At 45.1% G+C, this 25,405-nt stretch overlaps 1 protein-coding gene across 2 annotated transcripts in view; it reads right to left on the reverse strand.

The window, feature by feature from the left end:
* Nucleotides 1-14,672: 14,672 nt before the first annotated feature.
* The window catches only part of LOC138760281 (zygotic DNA replication licensing factor mcm3-like), a 95,091-nt gene continuing 84,358 nt past the window's right edge, over nucleotides 14,673-25,405 (reverse strand). For both annotated transcript variants that reach the window (XM_069930645.1, XM_069930644.1), the window contains 4 exons: nucleotides 21,926-22,020; nucleotides 21,200-21,312; nucleotides 16,987-17,074; nucleotides 14,673-15,867 (listed from right to left, as the gene is read on the reverse strand). In XM_069930645.1, the coding sequence (XP_069786746.1) occupies nucleotides 15,669-15,867; nucleotides 16,987-17,074; nucleotides 21,200-21,312; nucleotides 21,926-22,020 (495 nt within the window). In that variant the 3' untranslated portion in view covers nucleotides 14,673-15,668. The remainder of the gene's footprint in view (nucleotides 15,868-16,986; nucleotides 17,075-21,199; nucleotides 21,313-21,925; nucleotides 22,021-25,405) is intronic.

A 25,405-nucleotide genomic window follows, 5' to 3' on the forward strand; every position in this document is an offset into this window, starting at 1 on the left:
TGTTCCCCTGCCTTCTCGGCGAGAGGGGTGTTCCTCTGGCTTCTCAGTGAGAGGGGTGTTCCTCTGCCTTCTCTGCGAGAGGGGTGTTCCTCTGGCTTCTCTGCGAGAGGGGTGTTCCCCCGCCTTCTCGGCGAGAGGGGTGTTCCTCTGGCTTCTCAGTGAGAGGGGTGTTCCCCTGCCTTCTCGGCGAGAGGGGTGTTCCTCTGCCTTCTCTGCGAGAGGGGTGTTCCTCTGGCTTCTCAGTGAGAGGGGTGTTCCCCCGCCTTCTCGGCGAGAGGGGTGTTCCTCTGGCTTCTCTGCGAGAGGGGTGTTACCCCGCCTTCTCAGCAAGAGGGGTGTTCCTCTGGCTTCTCAGTGAGAGGGGTTTTCTTCTGCCTTCTCTGCGAGAGGGGTGTTCCCCTGCCTTCTCTGTGAGAGGGGTTTTCCTCTGCCTTCTCCGTGAGAGGGGTGTTTACCTGCCTTCTCTGCGAGAGGGGTGTTCCTCTGGCTTCTCAGTGAGAGGGGTGTTCCCCCGCCTTCTCGGCGAGAGGGGTGTTCCCCCGCCTTCTCAGTGAGAGGGGTTTTCTTCTGTCTTCTCTGTGAGAGGGGTTTTCCTCTGCCTTCTCTGCGAAAGGGGTGTTTCCCTGCCTTCTCGGCGAGAGGGGTGTTCCTCTGGCTTCTCAGTGAGAGGGGTGTTCCTCTGGCTTCTCTGTGAGAGGGGTGTTCCTCTGGCTTCTCTGTGAGAGGGGTGTTCCTCTGGCTTCTCTGTGAGAGGGGTTTTCCTCTGCCTTCTCTGCGAGAGGGGTGTTCCTCTGGCTTCTCAGTGAGAGGGGTGTTCCCCTGCCTCTCTGTGAGAGGGGTGTTCCTCTGCCTCTCTGCGAGAGGGGTGTTCCTCTGCCTCTCTGTGAGAGGGGTGTTCCCCTGCCTTCTCTGCGAGAGGGGCGTTCCTCTGCCTTCTCTGCGAGAGGGGTGTTCCCCTGCCTTCTCTGCGAGAGGGGCGTTCCTCTGCCTTCTCTGCGAGAGGGGTGTTCCCCTGCCTTCTCGGCGAGAGGGGTGTTCCCCTGCCTTCTCTGCGAGAGGGGTGTTCCTCTGCCTTCTCGGCGAGAGGGGTGTTCCCCTGCCTTCTCTGCGAGAGGGGTGTTCCTCTGCCTTCTCGGCGAGAGGGGTGTTCCTCTGCCTTCTCTGCGAGAGGGGTGTTCCTCTGCCTTCTCTGCGAGAGGGGTGTTCCCCTGCCTTCTCTGCGAGAGGGGTGTTCCCCTGCCTTCTCTGCGAGAGGGGTGTTCCCCTGCCTTCTCTGCGAGAGGGGTGTTCCTCTGCCTTCTCTGCGAGAGGGGTGTTCCCCTGCCTTCTCTGCGAGAGGGGTGTTCCCCTGCCTTCTCGGCGAGAGGGGTGTTCCCCTGCCTTCTCTGCGAGAGGGGTGTTCCTCTGCCTTCTCGGCGAGAGGGGTGTTCCTCTGCCTTCTCGGCGAGAGGGGTGTTCCTCTGCCTTCTCTGCGAGAGGGGTGTTCCTCTGCCTTCTCTGCGAGAGGGGTGTTCCCCTGCCTTCTCTGCGAGAGGGGTGTTCCTCTGCCTTCTCGGCGAGAGGGGTGTTCCTCTGCCTTCTCTGCGAGTGGGGTGTTTCCTCTGCCTTCTCTGCGAGATGGGTGTTCCTCTACCTTCTCGGCGAGAGGGGTGTTCCTCTACCTTCTCTGCGAGAGGGGTGTTCCTCTGCCTTCTCTGCGAGAGGGGTGTTACCCTGCCTCGGCTGTCCTATTTACATCTCTAACTCCCTCTCCCTTTATCTTTTTCTATTTCTATCACCTTTGCTTCTTTTGGATTCACTACCACTCTCTGCTCTAATATACAGGTCATGTGGCTCTTGGGGGAAATAAAAAACCAAAAGGAAAAAAAAACCTGTGGACAATTTCAGGAAACTTTGGGAAATACCTCCCTGACTCCCTAATGGCAATCAAGCAGAGGTCCAGGAGATGACTGAAAATTGTGACACATGACCCGCAAGACTTATTCTAATAGGTAAAAGATCAAAATTTGAGCTTCATTTCAACGGGCCTCACTGAGCCTCGCTGTGTCTGGGTCGGGCCCTGTTCCCACTGCTCTCACCAGGCCTCACCGTGTCTGGGCTCCTCACTGCTGTTCCTGCTTGAACAGTACAGCACAGTACACTCCCTTCAGCCCACAGTATTAGACCCTGACTTTCCCACAACCCTCCGCTTTAAATTCCTCCATATGCTTGTCTCTTCATCTCTTGGATTTCCCCAATGTACCTGCCTCCACCACTGACCCTGGTCGTGCATTCCATGCACCAACCTTTCTCTGGGTAAAAACCCTTCCTCTAATATCTCCGTTGAACTTCCCACCCATGACCTTAAAGCTGTGCCCTCTTGTATTGAGCAGTGGGGCCCTGGGAAGAATCCACTGGCTGTCCACTCTATTTATTCCTCTTAATATCTTGTACAGCTCTCTCACTCTCCTTCTCCCCAAATAGTAAAGCCCAAAATCTCTGCTCATAAATGCAACTTCTCAAAACCAGGTAGCATCCTGGAAAATCTCCTCTGCACACTTTCCAACACTTCCCCATCTTTCCTATTATGAGGCGACCAGAACGGGGGACAGTTCTCCAAATGTGGCTTAATCAGAGTTTTGTGGAGCTGCATCATTTCCTCTCTGCTCTTAAACTCAACTAATGAAAGCAAACACTCCATAAGCTTTCTGAACCACCCTGTCTACCTGTGAGGGACATTTCATGGCTTCGTGGACATGGATTCTCAGATCCCTCTGCTCTTCCACATGACCAAGAACCCTACCATTGACTTCCTAATCTGCCTTGAAGTTTGTCCTTCCAATGTATGCCACCTCACACTTCTCGGATTTAACTCCATCTGCCACTTTCCGGCCAAGCTCTGCATCCTATCAACGTCCCTCTGCAACCCTCTACACCAGGGGTGTCAAACTCAAATTCACAGAGGGCCAAACTAAATATTTATTGAAAATTTTCAACAACATCTGCATGTTTTCTCTTCTTTCAACATATGTAACGTTAAACTTTTTCTTATTAAAATAAATGTTTAATAATAGTTTTGGTTAAACTCTTTCCAGAAGAAGCATTAACAAATGAACATAACATAACATAACAATTACAGCACGGAAACAGGCCATTAGGCCCTTCTAGTCCGCACCGAACCAAACACCCCTTTCTAGTCCCACCTCCCTGCACAATGCCCATAACCCTCCATCTTCTTCTCATCCATATACCTGTCCAACCTTTTCTTAAATAATACAATTGACTCCGCCGCCACTATTTCTCCCGGAAGATCATTCCACACGGCTACCACTCTCTGAGTAAAGAAGTTCCCCCTCATGTTACCTCTAAACCTCTGCCCCTTAATTCTTAACTCATGTCCTCTTGTTTTAATCTTTCCTCCTCTTAACGGAAATAGTCTATCCACATCCACTCTGTCTATCCCTTTCATAATCTTAAATACTTCTATCAAATCCCCTCTCAACCTTCTACGCTCCAAAGAATAAAGACCTAATCTGTCCAATCTCTCCCTATACCCTAGATGCTTAAACCCAGGTAACATTCTGGTAAACCTTCTCTGCACTCGCTCCACTCTGTTTATATCCTTCCTCTAATTAGGCGACCAGAACTGCACACAGAACTCCAAATGAGGCCGCACCAACGTCTTATACAATCTCAACATCACCTCCCAACTCCTATATTCCATGCAATGATTGATAAAGGCCAGCATACTAAAAGCCTTCTTCACCACCCTATTCACGTGAGTTTCTACCTTCAGGGAACGATGTACCGTCACTCCTAAATCTTTCTGCTCTTCTGTATTCCTCAATGCTCTCCCATTTACCACGTATGTCCTGTTCTGATTCTTCTTACCAAAATGAAGCACCTCACACTTATCAGCATTAAATTCCATCTGCCATTTTTCAGCCCACTTTTCTAAGCAGCCCAAATCCCTCTGCAATCCTTGAAAACCTTCTTCATTATCCACTATTCCACCTATCTTAGTATCATCTGCATATTTAAAACAAAATATTCAATAAATAATATTTTTCTATAGCCTTTAAGCTCCTTTAAAATGTATTTTTTTTCACAAGCCAACAAGTCAAAAAAATAACAACTTGCTTCAATGAAAATCCAATCTTTCAACGATGAACAGTCCAAAGTTAACCAAAGAAAATATTAATCCAAGCTTAGCTTGCTCCATTGTGATTTACTCTGATGCACCTGGGTCTAAACCAGATACTTGGCATCTCTTCTTAGATGCAAGTTGATCAAACTCTGGGGTCAGAGTTTGCCTCCCACCTGTCTTGAAAGGTCCTGTTTTCTGTCTTTCGTTTGGCCATTTTTCGTAAGGGGTTTATTACATGTGAGTTCGGCGACAGGTCGCAGATACTAATGAAAGTAAAGAGAGGAGGTGGGGATGATTAGCGGGCTGACGGGCCGGCGCCAGCGCATTTGCAAAGCATTCTGGGATTTGTAGTATTAGCTGTGCATGCGCTATACGGTGCGGCGGCCAGCGGGCCTCATACATATTTGATATGATCTTCTGGGCCAAATATAATTATATCACGGGCCAAATTTGGCTTGCGGGCCTGAGTTTGACATGTGTGCTCTACACTATCCACACCACCAATCTTTGAGTAATCTGCAAACTTGCCAACCCCCCCTTCTAACCCCTCATCCAAGTCGTTAATAAAAATCGTGAAAAGCAGAGGTCCCAGAACCAAAACAGAATCAGAATTGTCATGAACAAGTCATGAAATTCAGTGTTTTACCAGCAGCGTCATAGAGCAAAATATTCATCATATGGACCATCTTACAATAAAAATGCATGAAAAGTAAGGCAGTGTTTTTAGTTCATTGATTATTCAGCAATCTGTTGGCGGAGGGGTAGAAGCCGTCCTTGTGCTGCTGAGGGCTCGTCGTTGGGCTCCTGTACCTTTTCCCCGATGGTAGCAGAGTGAAGAGAGCATGGCCTGGGTGGTGGGGTCTTTGAGGATAAAGACTGCTTCTTTAAGACCTCCCCTCATGTCGATGTCCTTGGAGTGAAGTCTGGTGCCCGTGATGTCGCAGGCCAAGTTAACAACCCTCTGGAGTTTATTCTTGTCCTGAGAGTTGGCGCCTCCATACCAGGCAGTGATGTAACCGGCCAGAATGCTCTCCACCTGTAGAAGTTTACAAGATTCTTCGATAACATATCGAATCTCCTCAGACACCTCACGAAGTGTAGCCACTTTGTGATTTCATCAATGTAGAGGCAGATCGGAGATGTTTGAATCCAGGAATTTGAAGCTTTAAAAATTTTTATTTATTAATCAAAATACATCATACAAAGTCAAAATACAAAGATACATAATGTTTACCTCCTCACCCCCACCCCTCCTCTAAGCTACCCCAAAAGAAGATAGAAGAGATCAACTCATATAACAATCATCAACTATTGCCATGGTTTGGGGCAACCCCACCAACCGTAGGAAAAAAACTATTACAAATCCAAACCCTTAGACCTCATATACGGCCGCAGAATTTGAAGTTCTTGACCCTCTCCACTACTGAGCCCTCGATGAGGACTGGGTAGCGTTCACCTGACTTCCTCCTGAAGTCCACAATTAACTCCTTGGTTTGGCTGATGTTGAGCGCAAGGTTGTTTCGTTACACCATTTAACGAGCTGATCTATCTCCCTCCCTGTCCCTCATTGCTGTTTGGGATTCTGGCAACAACTGTGGTGTCATCGGCAAACTTGTAGATGGTATTGGAATTGTGCCTGGCCGTACAGTCATTAGAGCAGAGCAGTGGGCGAAGCACGCATCCTTGGGCTGGCCCTGTGTTGATGATCAGTGAGGAGGAAATGTTGCTACCAATTCATACTGTGGTCTTCCGATGAGAAAGGGTCCAGTTGTGTAGTTAGCAGCTTTTTGTCCAGCACTGAGGGAATAATGGTACTGAAGGCCAAGCATGAAGAGCCTCTGCATATATGAGGTGATGTTTTCGAGGTGATCCAGAGCTGAGTGGAAAGCCAACGATATTCCAACTGCTTGGGAATTGTTAATTCTGGCCATGACCAGCATTTCCTCACAGTCGAAGTTAGTCCTACTGGGCGGTAGATGTTGAGGCAGCTCACGCTACTTTTCTTGGGTTCTGGGATGATTGATGTCCTTTTGAAGCAGACGAGGATCTCTGACTGCCACAATGAAGAGATTGAAAACATCTGTGAACACTCTGGCCAGTTGGTTGGCGCAGATTTTCAGTAACCTGGCAGGTACAACGCCAGGGCCTCATGTAACGTTGATATAAACCACCTTACAGCAAGAAATAAAAATAGTGCACAAAAAGTCAAAATAAGGCAGTGTCTTTGGTTCATCGAACATTCAGGAATGTGGTGGCAGTGAGGAAGAAGGTGTCCTCGTGCTGCTGAGTTTCGCCAGCGGAATAAATATCAGAGCCACTCAGGGAAAATGACTCATCAACTTCAGGCAATCCCATCACCGGGCCTGGCAGCTCCAATTTCGATACCACGGAGCTCAGGAACTCCCATCACACACTAAGCAACAGATTTCAAATTCTAAACACTAAACAAAATCTCTAAACAGGCCATTCAGCCCATCAAAATTGTGCTGCCTCTCAGTTCTCCAATGCATCTGCAGGGGATTCTTTCACCAGTATCATTTCAACTCTTCTGGTTATGTCCAGGTCACTTGTTTCCACCAGCCTCACAAGAATGAACCTGTGAACTTGGGGCCCCTTATTGTGGGTATGAAAAAATGTGCTGACATTGGAGAGGGTTCAGAGGAGGTTCACAAGGATGATTCCGGAATGAAAGGGTTATCATATGATAAGCATTTGACAATCCTTGGACTGTACTCATTGAAATTTCCGGGGCAGGGGGATTCCACTGAAACTTTTTGAATGTTGAAAGACACAGATGGAGAAAGATCCTTTCCCATGGTGGGAGTGTCAAGTGGACACAACTTCAACCATAAAATCTCTTTCATACCCACAACAATGAAGCAAACATAGCCGAGTACACACAAACATACCTGAGTACACACAAACACCTATAAAGCCAAATGCGCCAAACATTATGGTGCCCTGAAATGTGTGTAAAAAGTGCTGTAATTTCTACATGGTCAAACCAAAATGTATACAAATAACCTGGAATAAAATCTTTATTTACATGTGAATTGCTTGATTACAAATTGAAAACTGGAGCACAGGGGCAAATAAAGGAAAAAATGTGCCCCAAACATCAAGGAGAGCCTGGTCTTTCATCTTGTGCTGGACTGGTCTAGACTTTGTCAAGCAACCCTTCAACCATTTTGGTTTGGAGGTAAACAAGAAATCTGCAGATACTGGAGTCTAAACCGAAGAAGACAAATGCAATGTTGGCGTTCAATTCAAGAGGAATAGAATCTAAGAGCAGGGATGTTTTGTTGAGGCTTTATAAGGCCCTGTGAGACCCCATGTGGAGATTGTGAGCAGTTTTGGTCTCCTTGTTTAAGAAAGAATGTGCTGCTGTTGGAGAGGGTTCTTCAAGGAAGATTCTGGGAATGAAAGGGCTATCATACGAGCAGCGCTTAACAGCTCCTGGCCAGTATTCTTCAGAATTTAGGAGAATGGTGGGGGGGAATCTCATTTAAATATTTTGAATGTTGAAAGGCGTGGACAGAGTCGATACAGAAAGGTTGTTTCCCACGGTGGGCGACTCTAGGACAAGAGAGCACAACTTCAGGATTGAAGTGCATCCACTTAGGACAGGCAGAGGAATATCTTCAGCCAGAGGGTGGTGAATCTGTGGAATTTGTTGCCACAGGCAGTTATGGAGGCCAGGTCATTGGATGTATTTAAGGCAGAGTTCTTGATTAGCCAGGGAAAGGTTATGGGGAGAAGACCGGGCAGTGGGGCTGAGTGGGGAAATGGATCAGCTCATGATTAAAGGGACAGAGATTGTATGTTTCTGTTTGGATGAAAGGAAAGGTTAAATGTTTTAGGGAACCTTGGTTTCCAAGGGTTATTGGAAATATGGTTCAAAAAAGAAGTGTACAAAAAGTATAGATAGCATAAAGTAAATGAGCTGTTAGAGAAATATAAAGAATGTAAAAAGAATCATAAGGACATTAGAAAGGCTAAGCGGAGATACAAGGTTGCTTTGTCAATTAAGGTGAATATAAATCCAAAGGGTTTCTGCAGATATATTAGGAGCAAAAGGTTAGTGAGGGATAAAATTGGTCTCCTAGAGGATGAGAGTGGATGGCTATATGTGGAGCCAAAGGAGATGGAGGAGATTTTGAAGTTTTTTTCTTCTTTAGTATTTACTAAGAAGGATATAGATCTGTGTGAAGTAAGGGAAATAAGTATGGAAGTTAGAATTGCTGGCACTTTTAAGGAAAATAAAGGTGGGTATGTCTCCAGGTCCTGACAAGATATTCCCTAGGACCTTGAGGGACGGAGAGATTTAAAATGTCATTAGTAATGGGAAAGGTGCAGGAGGATTGAAGGGAAGCTCACAGTTCCATTGTTTAAAAAAAGGTGCTCGGAGTAAATCTGGTAATTACAGGCCTGTAAGTTTGACGTCAGTGGTGGGTAAGTTAATGGAAAGTATTCTTAGAGATGGTTTATATCAATATTTGGAAAGGCAGTGTTTGATTAGAAAGTCAACATGGATTTGTGAGATGATCATGTTTGACAAACCCTATCAATTTTTTTTAGGTTACTAGGAAAGTTGATGACGGCAAAGTAGTGGATGTTGTCTATCTGGACTATTAAGTTGAACCTTCCTGACATTGTAGTAGTAAAATGGATTTAAGAGTGGTTGAAAGGTTGATGCCAGAGAGTGGTGGTAGGTAACAGTTTGTCAGATTGGAAGTCGGTGACTAGAGGCATGCTTCAGGGTTCAGTATTGGGTTCATTACTGTTTGTCATATACATTAATGATCTGGATGATGGGATTGTAAATTGGATTAATAAGTTTGCAGATGATACTAAGATAGCTGGAGCTGTGAATAGTGAAGAAGGGTTTCAAAGCTTGCAGAGGGATTTAGGCCAGTTAGAAGAGTGGGCTGAAAGGTGGCAGATGGAGTTTAATGCAGGTAAATGTGAGGTGTTACATTTGGGCAAGGCTAATCAAAATAGGACATACAAGATGAATGGTCAAGCACTGAAGAGAGCAGTAGAACAGAGGGATCTAGGAATTTAATGGTACATAGTTCCCCAAAGGTGAAGAAAACTTATGGTTTGTTGGCCTTTATAAATCAGAACACTGAGTATAAGAACAGGGATGTTATGTTATGCATTGGTGAGGCCCAACTTGGGAGTATTGTGTAGTTTTGGTCACCAAAGTATAGGAAAGAGACAAGTTGGAGAGTTCAGAGAGGATTTACTATAATGTTGCCAAGGTCAGAGTTATAGGGAAAGGTTAAAATGTTTGGTCTTTATTCTTTAGACTGTAGAAGGTTGAGAGGTGATTTGATTGAGGCATTTTCCTTTTAGAGAGGAGATACAAACAAAAGGACATGTATTGAGAGGGAGCAAAAGTTTAGAGGAAAGATGTGGGTAGATGTGTGGAACAAACTTCCAGACGAAGTGGCAGAGGCAGGCTCAATGTTAGCATTTAAAGATAAGTTGGATTTGTATATGAACGGGAAAGGAACGGAGGGTTAGGGGTTGAATGTAGGTGTGTGGGGTTCGGTGGGAGAGTGTTCAACATGGACTGGAAGGGCCAAGTTGGCTTGTTTCCATGATGTAATTGATATAGTTATATATGGTAAATAGTGGGTCAGACTTGATGGGCTGAATGGCCTATTTCTGCTCCTATGTCCCAAGTCTTAAAGTGCAAATGTGCTCGAGAAACTCAGCACGTCACACAGCATCTCTGGAAAAAGCAGTTGATATTTTTGGTCTGAACCTTTCTTCACATATTTTTACTTCAAGCAAATTTAACAAGAAATGAACCTGAAAGAATGAGCAAAACTCCTGCCTCCCTGTGCTGGTGAACAGGAGGATTATCTTCAGGACTTGCACACTTGCTGCAGGTTCTCACAAAGAAGTTCAGATCACTGACTGGTGTCTGTAGTATCAGTCTCAAAGAGAAACCGAGCTATTCGCACTTCAGCGCACATCCACACCCACACCAGGCTGATGGCAGCTAGCATACCCTCATAGGCCTTGCAATAACACACACTGCACCACTGTGATTACTACCCACCCCTTCAAGGGTTTTAATTAGACTTGAATTGTAATTAAGACTTTGTAATTAATGAGACTGCATTGCCTTTAACTCCAAACCCCGCTATCTGCTACTTCGATCAATGCGAAATTCAGTTACAGCAATTTGGAAAACTGCAATCATTTCCTGTTTTACACGTGTAGTTCTTCAGTGACTGTGAGATCCCTCTGCAAAGTTCTGGAAAACCTGAGTGACGAGTAGATGATGTGAATGGTCCCAAATCAAATATTGCACAAATGACAGTCAGGAGCAGTGTGCACCCCCTATGAGATATGGATAAAAGAACATGTGGGAAAGCATGTGACAGTGATAATACAAGAAAAGCCATTACTTTAGAAGCAAAACTTGAAGTTATAAAGGGACATGATCTGGCTCGAGCCAATGAAACGCACAACATGAAGTAAGAAGCACAAATATCAAGAACAAAGCGCAGTCGCGTCAGTTTCTCGAAGTGCAAATGACACGATACAGAAGTCCATTAATGTTTGAAATGGAAGGGTGACTTCATCTTTGGATTGAAGACTATAACCAAAAGCGAATACCGCACAAAATACATTCAAACCAAAACTTGAAACACCTTTTTGATGCTAAAAGAAAAAAACATTTCAAGGGGAAACGTAAACTTTTGTTGTAAGTTTCGGTTGGTTTGACCACTTCAAACATTGAACAGGATGACACAACGAAGAATTACAGGGGAAGCTGCCAGCACTGATAAAAATTCTACTGCAAAATTTACAGAAAGTTTTCCAAAAGGATTTGAACTTGTTGAAGCCATCAAGGATTTTTTATCTCAATGTTGATCCTAACATGTTAAGAAGCATGGAAATCCACAGCAATTTTAAAAAGTGATTGTTCGCTCTTGGAAATTGTATGAGAGAGAAAAAAATAATTAAAATCTGTGCAGTCAACTTCGGACAAATTATTTTTCTAAGAATAGTTTAGTTATGATGTAATTATGAAATAAATGAAAAATATCAATTATTTTTATTAACCTTAACAGTTTTGGCATTCTATGCAGCTAAAAGTTATTTTCAAAAACATTTTTATAAGTCTTGGACAATCTGAAAATGCACCATTGATTCTATTAAATCGTTAACTTGTGAGTAAAAATTGGGATGAATTAATGGAGCAAGAGGGGTTTGCCTGTATACACGACATTAAACTGCGCAATGGACTCCTATGTGAAAACTACACATTTGACCTGTCAATTTCCCACTTCCTCACATTATACTCTAGTTGCTAGATCTTTGTCCACTAACTTAAACCTATCTGGATCCTTTTGTAGCAAGACACAACCTGCTGGGGGATCTCAGTGAGTTGAGCAGCATCTGTGGGAGGAAGAGAAAGGTCAACTTTGCAGGCTAGAAACCTTCAGAGGGGAGGCAGCCAGTAATCTTGAAGAAGGGTTCTGGCACAAAATGCTATTTTTAAAAATTAGATGTACAGCATGGTAACAGGGCCTTCTGGCCCTGTAACCTACAAATCCCGCAATTTTGTTTTGAAAGGTGGGAAACCAAAGCACCCAGGGGACACCCATGCAGACAAAGGGAGAACATAGAAGCCCCTTAAAGATGCGTGGGATTCCAACCTGGGTCACTGACACTGCAATAGCATGGCACTAACTACTGTAACAACGCTGCCCTAATGCTGACTATTCTATTTCTCCCTCTGATGATGCTAGAGTTCTTCCAGTTGATCGCAGTTTGCTCCAGATGTCAGCATCTGTAGTCTCCAGTGTATATCCTTTTGTCTTGATGTGTCAGGTCAGATTTTTGATGCTTTATATTCCCTAGAGATGGCCTGCGCTGCATTACAACACTGAGGCTACTGCATTGATACAGCTCCAGAGGAACTTAGTTTTCACATCTTAGAAAAATTTGGACAGGCACATGGATGGGAGAGGCATTGATGAACTTGGAAATTTTAAAATTTAGACATAATGCACAGTAACAGGCCATTATGGCCCATGCCACCCAATTACATCCCCAGCAAGTTTTTAAAACAGTGGGAGGAAACAGGAGACCCTGGGGAAAACCCATGAAGTTGCGGGGAGAGCGTAAAAACTCCTTACAGATAGCACAGGATTTGAACCCAAATCTCGATCATTGGTGCTGCACAGGCGTTGCACTAACCACACCACCACCCAGATGGGTACAGGACAGTGGAATATTAGTTCAGCACAGACAAGATGGGCAGAACAGCCTGTTTTCTGTGCTGTACTAGTCTATGGTTCTCAGCTCCAACTCTGAGATGCGTAACTCTTCAACTACTGTCGAGCAGCTACTATACCTTGCCAAGATGCATGCGCCTTTTTAATCTGGTGCACTCATTTCTTACCGAAATGTTGCATGCAAAGTGATTTCCACAGGGCCGATGTTCACAGACTGCAGTGTATCTGGTGCACAGGATATCAATTACTGTACAACCATCACCATTGAAGTTATATACAGTAAGTGCTTATATTTGAGGAACATCTGAAGTGTCTGAATCTGTCGAAAACAGACTGTGAAGCTTGGATGCAAGTGTGGCTGTAGAGAAAAGCACAGTGGTCACATTTTAAAAGAGAACGTAGTTTGGAAATACACCAGAGGGGGACTGAGGCAAACAAACAGCAAGGTTAAGGCACTGATACAGATTAGAGGGAAGGTGCTTTGCTGACTTAAGGCAAATAAAGGTGGATAAATATATCCATCACCTAATGACACAAGACTGGCTGAGTTCCTTCAGCAGGCCTTCTGCCACAATCACTTATGTGCTTCACTTGAATAAGATATTCCCTTGGACCTTGAGGGAGGCTAGTGTAGAAATTGCAGAGGTTCTGGCACATACATTTAAAATTTCCTTCGTCACAGGTGAGAATTGGAGGGTCGCTGATTTTGTCTTGTTTAAAAAAGGGTCCAAAAATAACCAAGTGAGTTGGCCTGAGTAGTAGGTAGGTTATTGCAAGAGATCAGATATGCAAGTATTTGTATAGTCACAAACTGATGAGGGAATGTCAACACCACTTGGCGTCGAACAGAACTTATAGATTTGAGGCTAGCAGAAAAGTTGATGTTGTTCACATGGCCTTTGACAAAGTCCCACATGGGAGGTTAGTCAAGAAAGTTCAGACACAAGGCATTCTTGAAGTAGTGAACTGGATTAGACAATGGCTGGACAGAAGAATCCAGAAGGTGGTGGTGTGGATGATGCTTCGCAGACTGGAGGCCTGTGACTCGTGGTGGACCTCAGGGATCACAACTGGAAAAATTAGCAACAAAATAGCAGATAGAATTTAATGCAGACAAATGTGAGGTGGTGCATTTTGGAAGGCAGACAAACTAAGGTGCAACATACATGGCAAATGGTCGGGCACTGAGGGGTGCGGTAGAAGAGGGATCTGGCAATACAGATACATAATCCCCTGAAAGTTGCATCACAGGTGGACAGGGTTGGAAAGAGTGCGTTTGCCATCTTGGCTTTTCATAAATTAAGTATTGAGTGCAAGTGTTGGGATGTTATGGTGAAGTTGTACAAGACACTGGTGACGCCACATGTGGAGGGTTGTGTGCATTTTTGGTCATCAAAATACAGGAAAGATATCAATAAGTTAGAGAGAGGGCAGAGAAGATTTACTAGGATGTTGCCCAGACTCCAGGAATTGAGTTACAGGGCAAGGTTAAAGAGGTTGGGACTTTATTCCCTGGAGCGGAGAAGAATGAGGGGAGATTTGATCGAGGTATTTAAAATTATGAGGGGATAGACAAGAGTAAACGTAGATGGACTTTTTCTACTGAGGGTGGGTAAGATTCAAACCAGAAGACATGGGTTAAGGGTGAAAGGGGAAAAGTTTAGGGGGAACATGAGAGGGAATTTCTTCACTCAGAGAGTGATGGGGGTGTGGAACGAGCTGCCAGATGAAGATGGGAATGTGGGCTCAATAACATTTGAGAGGAATTTGGACAGGTCCATGGATGGGAGGGGTATGGAGGGTACAGGTCAGTGGGACTGGGCAGAATAATAGTTCAGCGCAGACTAGAGGAGCCGAAGTGGCTGTTTCTGTCCTCTCAAGTTCTATGGAACAAAAAGAATTAGCAATGTTTAAGAAAAAAAATCAGAAGGTATAACAAGACCAATTCTTCAGCACAGCCTGAAAATTTTCTGCTTTCAGCTCACCCAATGTTCCCGGGATATCTGTGGCTGGGTTAAAATATTGCCTTCAGAAGAGAAACTGCAATATGAACACCCTGCCTCAAAAACCACATAATACAAATGAAATGAGTCCAGGCTAATATAAATTAGCATAATGCAAGCAGAATGTAAAAAGTAGAACAAAAAAACAAGGTCAGGAGGCATGACTAGTATTGGAAAACAAGTGCCTCGTTCTCTGTTCTCGCCCAGAGCTTCACCTGCAGCTCGAATGCCTCATAATGAAACCAAAGACGGCCTTCTTTGGTGAAAACGATGCTCACGTGACGAAAAAGCAATCAACTTTATTACAGAAAATCTTTTCACAAGCAGTAATAGAGCATAGCATTCAATTATTCACCCATTTCAGTGGAAATCAGTCTTACGGTATAACTGACCCAGTAACAGGTCAACAAGCGAGGACACAACAGTTTCCAACATCAAGCCGAGTTGGACTTTATTAACTGCATGAGTGCTGCAAGGCCACTCTCTCAATGCCATGCTTAACCCTTCAGAAGTCCACAATTGCTGCCTTAAGCATGTATACAGTTGCAGCAGTGGACGGCTGCACAGAGGTACCAATCTTCATGCCAGTACAATGGTTGGTCACTGGGTGATGCAGCATCTGCCTTCGGTGATCTCAATGTCCTGATTTAGTGGGAGGTTGGGAAGGGAAAGAACAACCATGCCCAGAATATAAAATTGGAACTTGAGAGCAAGACAAAAGAATAAAGAGTCGTTCAGCTCCTGGAAAGGATCTTCAGAAGGAAGCCAAAAGCTGGGTTGATCCATCATTAATTCACCTGAATCTCACTCTGCAATATTTGCAGTGTAATATCCATTTCAAACAAAGGTCCAAACCAGCCCCAACACCCCGAAAAATAAAAACCCATCAGCAGCCCAGCTATTCCACAGGGACTCACCGCCCACCCTATCCAGGATCATACGACCTCAATCCCTCTCAAAACTCCGTTTTCAAGATGAACCAAGCCAGCTTAGTCTGCATATTTTCAATAAGTGGATATATAACCCTGAAGATATTAGCCTGTGTACAGAGAAAACAACAAATATTTCCCATCCCTGAAGTCTATCTCATTCACATTCACAGACTAACTGCAGGGAACTGATTCTTTTGGGAAGAGGTGGAAGAAAATTACTGAGTGAAACAGAGTTAGAAAAATCTAATTGATATAAAAAGTTGTCTACATTTAAACGGTGAGCATGTTCTTTAGTCACAGCACACCGTACTTTTAATTCTGCTCAATACAGCGGTCCACTCCTTCAGATTAGGAAGATGATCTGATCTGACACCATGATCTGGTTGTCGTCTTGCATCCTGTTGAGAGCAATCTGCACCTCCTCCTCAGTGAATGGATCCTCATTCTCTTTGTTGATTGAAGCCATGAGAGTTTGCATTCCAAGGGATTGAGCCTGGGGAGCTCTGAAAGCATCCAACAAGGCAGCTTTGAATGCTTTGAACCTGTGCCAGGATTAAAGATAGGGTCAGAATAAGAAAGCACTCCAGATTCCCACCAGAGTATGCCCAAGACCCTTGTCTTTGACCGAGCACCATCGAGGTACAGGAGCTCTAAAATCAGGACTCCCAAGTTGAGAAATAGCTTCTTCCCGCAGGCTGTGAGATGGATGCATGGTCATCGAGAAAATCCCAAAATATTTGTATATTTATTTAAAATTATATATGTATATGTGTGGGTACCATACATTTCTCGAGAAACTCTGATTAGTCGGGTTCCACATATACAGTCAGATGATAATGAACTTGAATCAGGTCACATCAGAAAGGAATTCAGTGCAAACTCCAACCAAGCAGCACTCTGATGTAAACAAATGCTTGACCACAAGGCGATTTTCTTGCTCAACCAGTCTTCAATCCAATAGGAAATGTCGACTTTGAGCAAGGCTATTCTTATGCTACACATTTCATGTTGTGTATCTGGATTTTTAATTTAAAAAACGTAGTCATAAAAGCATGGTAACAGACCCTTTCAGCCCACAAGGCCGTGCTGCCCAATTAACCTGTACGTTTTGATGGTGGGAGGAAACTGGAGCCCTCCCGTCCGGGGAAAATGTAGAAACTTCTTGCAGACTGCGTGGAGTTTGAACACCGACCGGCCGGTTTTGCTGCACTAACCTGCTGCCCCAGGATGCATATGAATGGCTTTGTGGTCAAGTTTGTAGATGATATGAAGATAGGTGTAGAAGAAACAGGGAGGCTGCAGAAGACTAAGACAGACGAGGAGAATGGGCAGAGAAGTGGCAAATGCAATTCAATGTCAGAATGTAAAAATAAAAAGGCAGAATTTGGAGAAAATTGAAAATCTCCAGATGCAAAGGGATCCGAGAGCCCTAATGCAGGATAGCCTGAAGGTAAACTTGCAGATTGAGTTGGTGGTAAAGAAGTTAATACTGAACATTCAAAGGGCCAGGGTGGCTTGGTTGGTTCAACTTGTCTGTGGGTTTAGAAAGGTGACACTGTCACTCAATGAGATGAACACACAACTGTCCTTCACACATTTAGCAGGAGAGGAGAAATACATTTGTGTATTTGAGGGTGATCTCAAGGTACTGTCAGACTGACCTTTGTTCACTCAACACAGATTTGGCAGTTCCATCACCGATATCCATGTGCTCGCCAGCCTCTGGGGTCTTTGGAGTGCGTGGCTGGACTGGGGAAATCAGATCAAATTGCTTTACCAACTTGGTTGTACAAATGGCCTTTCTACATCCAAGCAAAACACCAGGCTTCAACTCCAAACCAATCCTTTGTACATTGCTCTGACAGCCAGAAGCTTCAGATTATTCTGCTTAGAATGAAACATGAAAAAAAAACCATGATCATATTAAAAACACAATGTTGGAGAAATTTGGATTTTAGACATACAGCTTAGTAACAGGCCCTTTAAACCCACAAGCTCGTGCTGCCCAATTAAACCCAATTGACCTACAACACTTGAAAGTTTTAAATGAGGGGAGGAAATCGGAGGGGAAACCTGGAGGAAACCCACAAAGACACGGGAAGAACGCACTTTATATTGTAACCCATGTTGAGCCTGAACCCCTCATCAAGGTACAAGCAAGATGTAGACAGGCGTCTGAATAAAATGGTGGGGGGGAGCACAGACCCACAGGCAAAAGGTCACCGGGGAAGGAGCACGCAAGAAAAAAAACAAGGGAAGTGGGATGGCTCTGTGAATAGAGAGCGAAGGGGGTGGAGAGCTGCAGGAAAGGACACAGAGGGATAGGGAGGAGAGGGAGACTGGGTAGCGACCTAATGGAAACTGCAGCAATCTATATTAATGTCATCTGGTGGAGAGTGCCCAGAGGTATAAAGAGCAGGGAGCTGAGAAGTTGAAGGAGGACTACAAGGAGTGTAGAAGGAATCTTAAGAAAGAAATTAGAAAGGCCAAAAAAAGGCACGAAGAGGCTTTAGCAGACAGAGTAAAAATAAATCCAAAGGGTTTCTATAGGTACATTAAAAGTATAAGATTAGTGAGGGATAAAATTGGATCCCTTGTAGATAGCTAGGGTCGGCTGAGTGAGAAGTCTGAGGAAATGGGGGAAATTTTGAATGATTTCTTTGCCTCGGTATTCACTATGGAAAAAAAATATTGAACCAGTTGAAGTAAAGAAAAATAGTGGGGAGGTCATGAAGCATATAAGGATAACCGAGGAGGTAGTGATGGCTGTATTGAAAAAGATAAAGATGAATAAATCTCCGGGACCGGACAAAATATTCCCAAGGACACTCAGGGAGGCTTGTGGACAGATAGTGGGGCCATTAACAGAGATATTTAGGATGACACTGGCCACAGCGGTAGTGCCAAAGGATTGGAGGGTGGCGCATGTGGTTCCGCTGTTTAAGAAAGGGTCCAAATGTAAACCTGGGAATTATAGGCCCGTGAGTCTGACGTCTGTGGTGGGTAAGTTGATGGAAAGTGTTCTGAGGGATGGTATTTACAAATATTTGGAGGTACAGGGATTGCTAGGGAGTAATCAGCATGGTTTTGTCAGGGGAAGATCATGCTTGACAAACCTGATTGAGTTCTTCGAGGGGGTTACAAAAAAGGTTGATGAAGGGAAAGCTGTGGATGTTGTCTATTTAGACTTTAGTAAAGCTTTTGACAAAGTTCCCCACAGGAGGTTAGGAAAAAAGGTGGAGACATTAGGTATAAATAAGGAGGTAGTGAAATGGATTCAGCAATGGTTGGATGGGATGTGTCAGAGAGTAGTGGTAGAAAATTGTTTGTCCAATTGGAGGCTGGTGACTAGTGGAGTTCCCTCAGGGTTCGGTCCTGGGTCCACTATTATTTGTTATATATATTAACGATCTGGAAGTAGGGGTGGAGAATTGGATAAGCAAGTTTGCAGACGATACAAAGATTGGTGGTGTTGTGGACAGTGAGGTAGATTACCGTAGATTAAAAGGTGATTTAGGAAGGCTGGAGGTGTGGGCTGAGAAATGGCTGATGGAATTTAATACAGATAAGTGTGAGGTGTTACATTTTGGAAAGGCAAATCTAAATAGGTCATATGCATTGAATGGTAGACAAATGAGGAGGGCAGAGCAACAAAGGGATTTAGGAGTTATGGTAAATAGTACCCTCAAGGCTGATACTCAGGTAGATGGTGTGGTGAAGAAGGCATTTGGAATGTTGGCCTTCATCAATCGGAGTATTGAATTCAAGAGTAGGGAGGTTATGATGAAATTGTACAAGGCTTTGGTGAGGCCAAATTTGGAGTACTGTGGACAGTTTTGGTCACCAAATTATAGGAAAGATATAAACAAAATAGAGAGAGTGCAGAGAAGGTTCACGAGAATGTTGACAGGATTTCAAGGTTTGAGTTCCAGGGAAAGGTTGTGCAGACTGGGGCTTTTTTCTCTGGAGCGTAGAAGATTGAGGGGGGACTTGATCGAGGTGTTTAAGATTTTAAAAAGCACAGACAGAGTAAATGTGGATCGGCTTTTTCAATTAAGAGTGGGGAGATTCAAACTAGAGGGCATGGTTTAAGATTGAACGGGGAAAATTATAAAGGGAACATGAGGGGCAATTTCTTTACGCAGAGGGTGGTGGGGATGTGGAATGAGCTTCCGGCAGACGTGGTCGAGGTGGGATCATTGGTTACATTTAAGGAAAGACTGGATTGTTACATGGATAGGAGAGGACTAGAGGGGTATGGACCGGGTGCTGGTCAGTGGGACTAGGAGGGTGGGGATTTGCTACGGCATGGACTAGTAGGGCCGAACTGGCCTGTTCTGTGCTGTAAGTGGTTATATGGTTATATGTTGCTCCTCTGATTTGCGGGTGGTCCCAGTTTGGCAGTAAGAAGCCATGTTCAGACATGTCGGCATGGGAGTGGGGCATGGAATTGAAAAGTGTGGCCATTGAGAGATCATCATCATTGATGAGAACAGAGCAACAGTCTCCCAGTCTCTCGATGTAGACGAGGCTACAAAGGAAGCACCAGATACAGTGGATGACTCCTGCAGATGTGCAAGTTTTGCTTCACTTTGGAAGGACTGCTCAGGGGCTCTGATTGGTGGTGAGGGGGAAGGAAGTGTGGGCACTTCCTGCGATCAAAGTGATAGGTGCCAAGGGCCACTGGGGAGGGGGCGGCACGGGGGAGGGGGCGGCACGGGGGAAGGGGCGGCACCGGGGAAGGGGCGGCACCGGGGAAGGGGCGGCACCGGGGAAGGGGCGGCACCGGGGAAGGGGCGGCACCGGGGAAGGGGCGGCACCGGGGAAGGGGCGGCACCGGGGAAGGGGTTGCACCGGGGAAGGGGCCGCACCGGGGAAGGGGCCACACTGGGGAAGGGTCAGCTCGTCTCCCAACAACATTAACCAGGCGGTTCAGTTAGTGCAGAGTCAATACTGAAGGTGCGCAGCACTGGGGAAGGGTCAGCTCGTTTCCCCACAAAATTAACCAGGCGGTTCGGTTACCACAGCGTCAATACTGAAGGTGCGCTGTACTGGGGAAGGGTCAGCACGTCTCCCCAAACATTAACCAGGCAGATCGGTTAACTCAGCATCAATACTGAAGGTGCGCTGCACTGGGGAAGGGTCAGCTCGTTTCCCCACAAAATTAACCAGGCGGTTCGGTTACCACAGCGTCAATACTGAAGGTGCGCTGTACTGGGGAAGGGTCAGCACGTCTCCCCAAACATTAACCAGGCAGATCGGTTAACTCAGCATCAATACTGAAGGTGCGCTGCACTGGGGAAGGGTCAGCTCGTCTCCCAACAACATTAACCAGCCGGTTCGGTTCGCACAAAGCGTCAGCAATGGGAACTGGACCAGGTTTCCAATCCTGCACTCTCTATCAGGAGTTTATACGTGTCTGCATGGTTTTTCTCTGGGGGCTCTGGTTTCCTCCCACCCTTCAAAACATACCAGGGATGTAGGTTAATGGGCTGTAAATTGGGTGGCACAGACTTGTGGGCCGAAATGGCCTGTTACTGTGCTGTATGTCTAAATGTAAAAAAGATAAATTTAGAATTATTTGTGGGAAGTGACCCTGCATTTGGCCAACATTTCCCACATGACAGTGGGGAATCTTAGTATGCATGAGCCAAATAAATGAACATTTAAACTTCTAAGATAGGTAGTGCTGTCCTGTCCAGGCAGACTTTCAACAGGACGTCCTGATTCAGTGCATTATCTCACAAAACAACCACTTAAGACTGTGGCAAACAATAGCAACCCATTTGCTGTCTGGAGTCAGGCTCCTATGGCATATTTCTCCGACATTGTCTTGAGGCACAGTGGTAATTGAAGACAAAAGCAAGAACTTACTGCCTGGGGTCTCTTCCTCGGCATCGCTGAAGTCATAGGGGTCATACTGCTCCCCCTCTCCCAGCTCACGCCTTCTCTTCCTGACTTTCCCATCCTTAGCTGGAGCTTTCCTTCTGAGGATGTAATGAAGAGTACATGAAACACATTTCCCTTTTCCTCTCTCACCAGCAAGGGCAGACATCGCATTTGTTGGTTGGGCCTGAGTCGAATAGCAGAGATGAAAGGTCATAATGACCCTGCACCACCATTTCCCAAAATAACATGGTTAAATATACTAAATTTAGAAATACAGCATGGTAACAACATTAACTAGTCATTATTTGTGGGAGATGGCTATGCATCTCAAAATCCCATCCTGCCGCAATATACCCAATTGATCTACATCCCCGGTACATTTTGAATGGAGGGAGGAAACTGGAGCCCCCGGGAAAAACACCACACTGACACGGGGAGAATGTACGAACTCCTTACAGTGCAGGATTTGAACCCCAGTCCCAATCGCTGGTGCTGTAAAGACATTGCACTAACCATTACTCCAACCGCAGCACCCCATGTGCTATATTTAGATCAGTGATGCGGTAGGATTTCATTCCTTGGTATTTAGGAACAGCTAACCCTGCAAATCCTGAATGACACGAGGGAAACATCAGCACTGATGTGTTAGAGCCACGACACAACAGGCCACAAAAACAAATGCCCAATGCAGAATTGGGTGCATTTCCACACCTTTTTTTGCTGTCTCCATACTCCTGGCTGATCTCTTCCTCCTCTGTCTCCACATCACTCTCTTCTCTGCGTGGCTTCTTTCGTCTTTCCAAAACCTACACATAGCAAGTAAACATCAGGTTTGCTGGAGCGGAACTGCTTTCGAACTTCAGACGGGTGCATGATTGAAAATCAAGATCCCGAGGTAATGTCGAGTGGTTTCCACGAGACAAACAAAACTGAGATTTGCAGTAACTTCCTCTCACAGGGGGGCTGTGCAACTCTGGAAATTTTCTTCCAGGAGGGTAGAGATTTAAAGAGAAGGCAGATAGGTTTTTGGTAGATCAGGGAACCGAGAGCGATGTGAAACAAGCAAACAAGCACAGAAAAGGAGTTAAGGCTTGGAGCAAATTGGCCACCAGAGCTACACAGCATGGAAACTCACCAACCACTCAGGACCATTCAGTGATTAATCCAACCGCCACAATTAGGTTTAAGATGGCCAAACAATTGTTATGAGTCCAGAGGACCCCAAAACCCAGCATCAATAGATATTCACCAAGACAAATGGTTACTTAAACAAAAGTTGCTTTTAATTATTTTTAAACATGAAAACAAAATCACACTTTAACTTATCACTATTAACTTAACTAACCTAACTTAACCCCCTTCTAATTCTAAGTGCGCGTGTGTGTGTGATGACTGAGTTAGTTCAGAAAAGTTCTTTGATTCACAGTCCAATCTTACTTCTCATTCCTCCAAGTTCACTGGTTACAGGCAATTCTTATACTGTGCACAGAATTGAACATTTATAAAGTTCACCAGGCTTTCATGCCTGAAAGGTAAATGGTTACTGCTCAGGAAGGTTCTAGTCGGTTTCCAAAGAGAGATTTGTTGTTCACTGGACACCCACAACTAATTCCTTTCCAATCAGCCACGTCAGTGTCTTGCCGAAGAAACTTGCCCCTTCAGGGTTCTCCAGATGATAACCTCTTTCTTTCAGGTCACCAGAGTTCCTTCTTGTTTCTCTTATTCCAAGTGGAACATTAGGCAGCCAGTCCTCTCCTCTTGCATGAACCACAAGGGCTTTGACCAGGCTGAACTAAGCACTCATAACCCGTCTTCCAAATGGGGTTTTTCCACAAGCTTGCCAGCTTGTCCTGTTCCAGTCCCAGCTGCTGCTGCTGGCTGTCGATCTGCAGAACTGATCTCACAATAACATACTAGATACAGTCCCACAGTCTTCACCTACTTTCTTCTCAAGCGCTGCCTCTTTACGAGTATGGTACCATACAGGCGAGAGAAGACAGGGTATGAGGCTAATCCTACTGTTTGTGGCAGAGAATATTGACCCCATTTCTCAACAAGTCACAAGAGCAGAGAGTAATTTGGAAAGTCATTCTGACAGAGTACAATTATGCAGGAAAGAGAACCTAGTGACTCATTGCTTTTGTACATTTTTGCTGGTTTCCCCTCGACTGTCAGGTCAAGTTTATTGTCATCTGATTGTACAAGCACAACCCAACGAAACAGTGTTCTGCGGTCCTTGGTGCAAAACATGCAGATGCATGACCAAATATAACACATATACAGACAAACGATACATATGCAGGACAAGGATTTCATCTTTCCAAATAAATAAATAATTATTGTTTCCTGAATACGAGAGTCTCAGAGGGTCAGTGTGAGCAGCTCCTTGGGTCGTTCACCATTCTCATCGCCCGTGGAAGAAGCTGTTCCTCAGCCTGGCGGTGCTGGCTCTGATCCTCCTGGATCTCTTCCCCAACGGGAGTAAGTGAAAGATGCTGTGTGTAGGGTGGAAGGGGTCTTCGATGATTTTGTGCGCCCTCTTCAGATGGCACTTCAAGGTTAAGATGCAGGAAAATGCACTTGTAGAGTGTTCCTATTCTAGACCTCATCTAGCTGCCCCAGTGCATCAAGATCAAATGCTCATTGGAATATTTAGATGCCTGCCATTAATCACATTGTAAGTTACCAAAAGAATTAATCATGGAAGAGATATCCAACACAGGTATTTTCTTCAACTGTGACCATAAACAATTGTTGTATTAAGCATGAGTTTCTGTTGCAAAATTTAACAAGTGCTGTGGATGAGGTCTAATGGAGGGTCGAACCGGTTATGTCATGGCTGTCCGGCATTTTTCAGATTTCTTCGGGTCACTGCTGGGGCTCCCGGTATCGAAGGACAAGGTCTGAAGGTGGAACAGCAGAACGGTGAGACGTCCAGTACAAAAGGGAGCTGTGGAGTCCCGTCGGAATGGAAACACTCGAGATGCTTTAACCTGGGCCTTGAAGCGACTATAGAGGTCTGGAGGTTGCTTTGTCTGGGCCTCACGGCAGCTGATGCCAATGAACTGTGACTACATGGTGTACCCACTCCTTAATGCCAGTGGGGAGTCACTGAACCCAATTTGTGATGGCGGCACATGTTATCCACAGTGGCTTCCAAGATTGGGGAAGCATTCTTTGCCATATGAATGGACATTTTGGCATCTGTTGCAACTTGACTTGCTGCACTATGTCAAAACTCTAGTAAATTGTATAGTACTGCATTATTAGGCAGCTTTCTAACTGTATACTGAGATCGGTGATGTTTCGGTGCTAGTTTAACTAGACAATAAATTGAATCTCTCTCATGAGGGAAGCAGGCAGGCAAACATCTACAGAGGTGTGGTGGAAAGAGTGCTGACCAGCTGCATCATGTTCTGGTATGGGGACACCAATACCTCTGAGCAGAAAGCCCTGCAAAAGGTAGTGGACCACAAGCCCAGTACACCAGACAAAACACCCTCCACCACCGAGAAAATCTACGGGCAACACTGATGTCGAAGAGCAGTTGCAATCATGAAGGGTCCACACCACCCAGGGCATGCTCGGTTCTCACTGATGCCATCAGGAAAGAAGTGTCGGTGCCACAAGACTCGCACCCCCAGGTTCAGAAAGAGCTGCTACCCCTCCACCACCAGACTTAACAAGTACTCTTACTTAGCACATTATTTATTACTGAATATTTTTTTCTGCATGGCATTTCTTCAGTGCAGTCTGCACTACTGTTAAGTAGAAATTCTGCCAGGCCCACAGGAAAAAGAATCTCAGGGTTGTATGTACTCTGACAAGAAATCTGGGACAACAGAAGCTAAACCCAGAGCGTGCTGAAGAAGTCCCTTTGGCTGCAGGATTTTGTCATGGTATCATCAAAAAGCTGACGTTGAAAATTTAAATTCTGCACATCAGGGATTGCCTGCCCGCCCACATGGCCATTTGGGAATTGAAATTCATCCCCGAACGGTAAAACCTATGCAATCCAAACCATCTCTGATTTGTCCGACCTTCGCGAGGGAATGCTGCTGGGTCGTCTTCCACATACACACATTGGCTCTATGTGCATGAAATCTGTGGATGACATCAGTGGATGAGCACGAGGAGAGATAAACAGATAATAAGCCCCAGGTACGAGGCAAACAGGCGGATCCTCACAAA

This window comes from Narcine bancroftii, chromosome 4, assembly GCF_036971445.1.
Source record: "Narcine bancroftii isolate sNarBan1 chromosome 4, sNarBan1.hap1, whole genome shotgun sequence".
NCBI classification, from domain to species: domain Eukaryota; kingdom Metazoa; phylum Chordata; class Chondrichthyes; order Torpediniformes; family Narcinidae; genus Narcine; species Narcine bancroftii.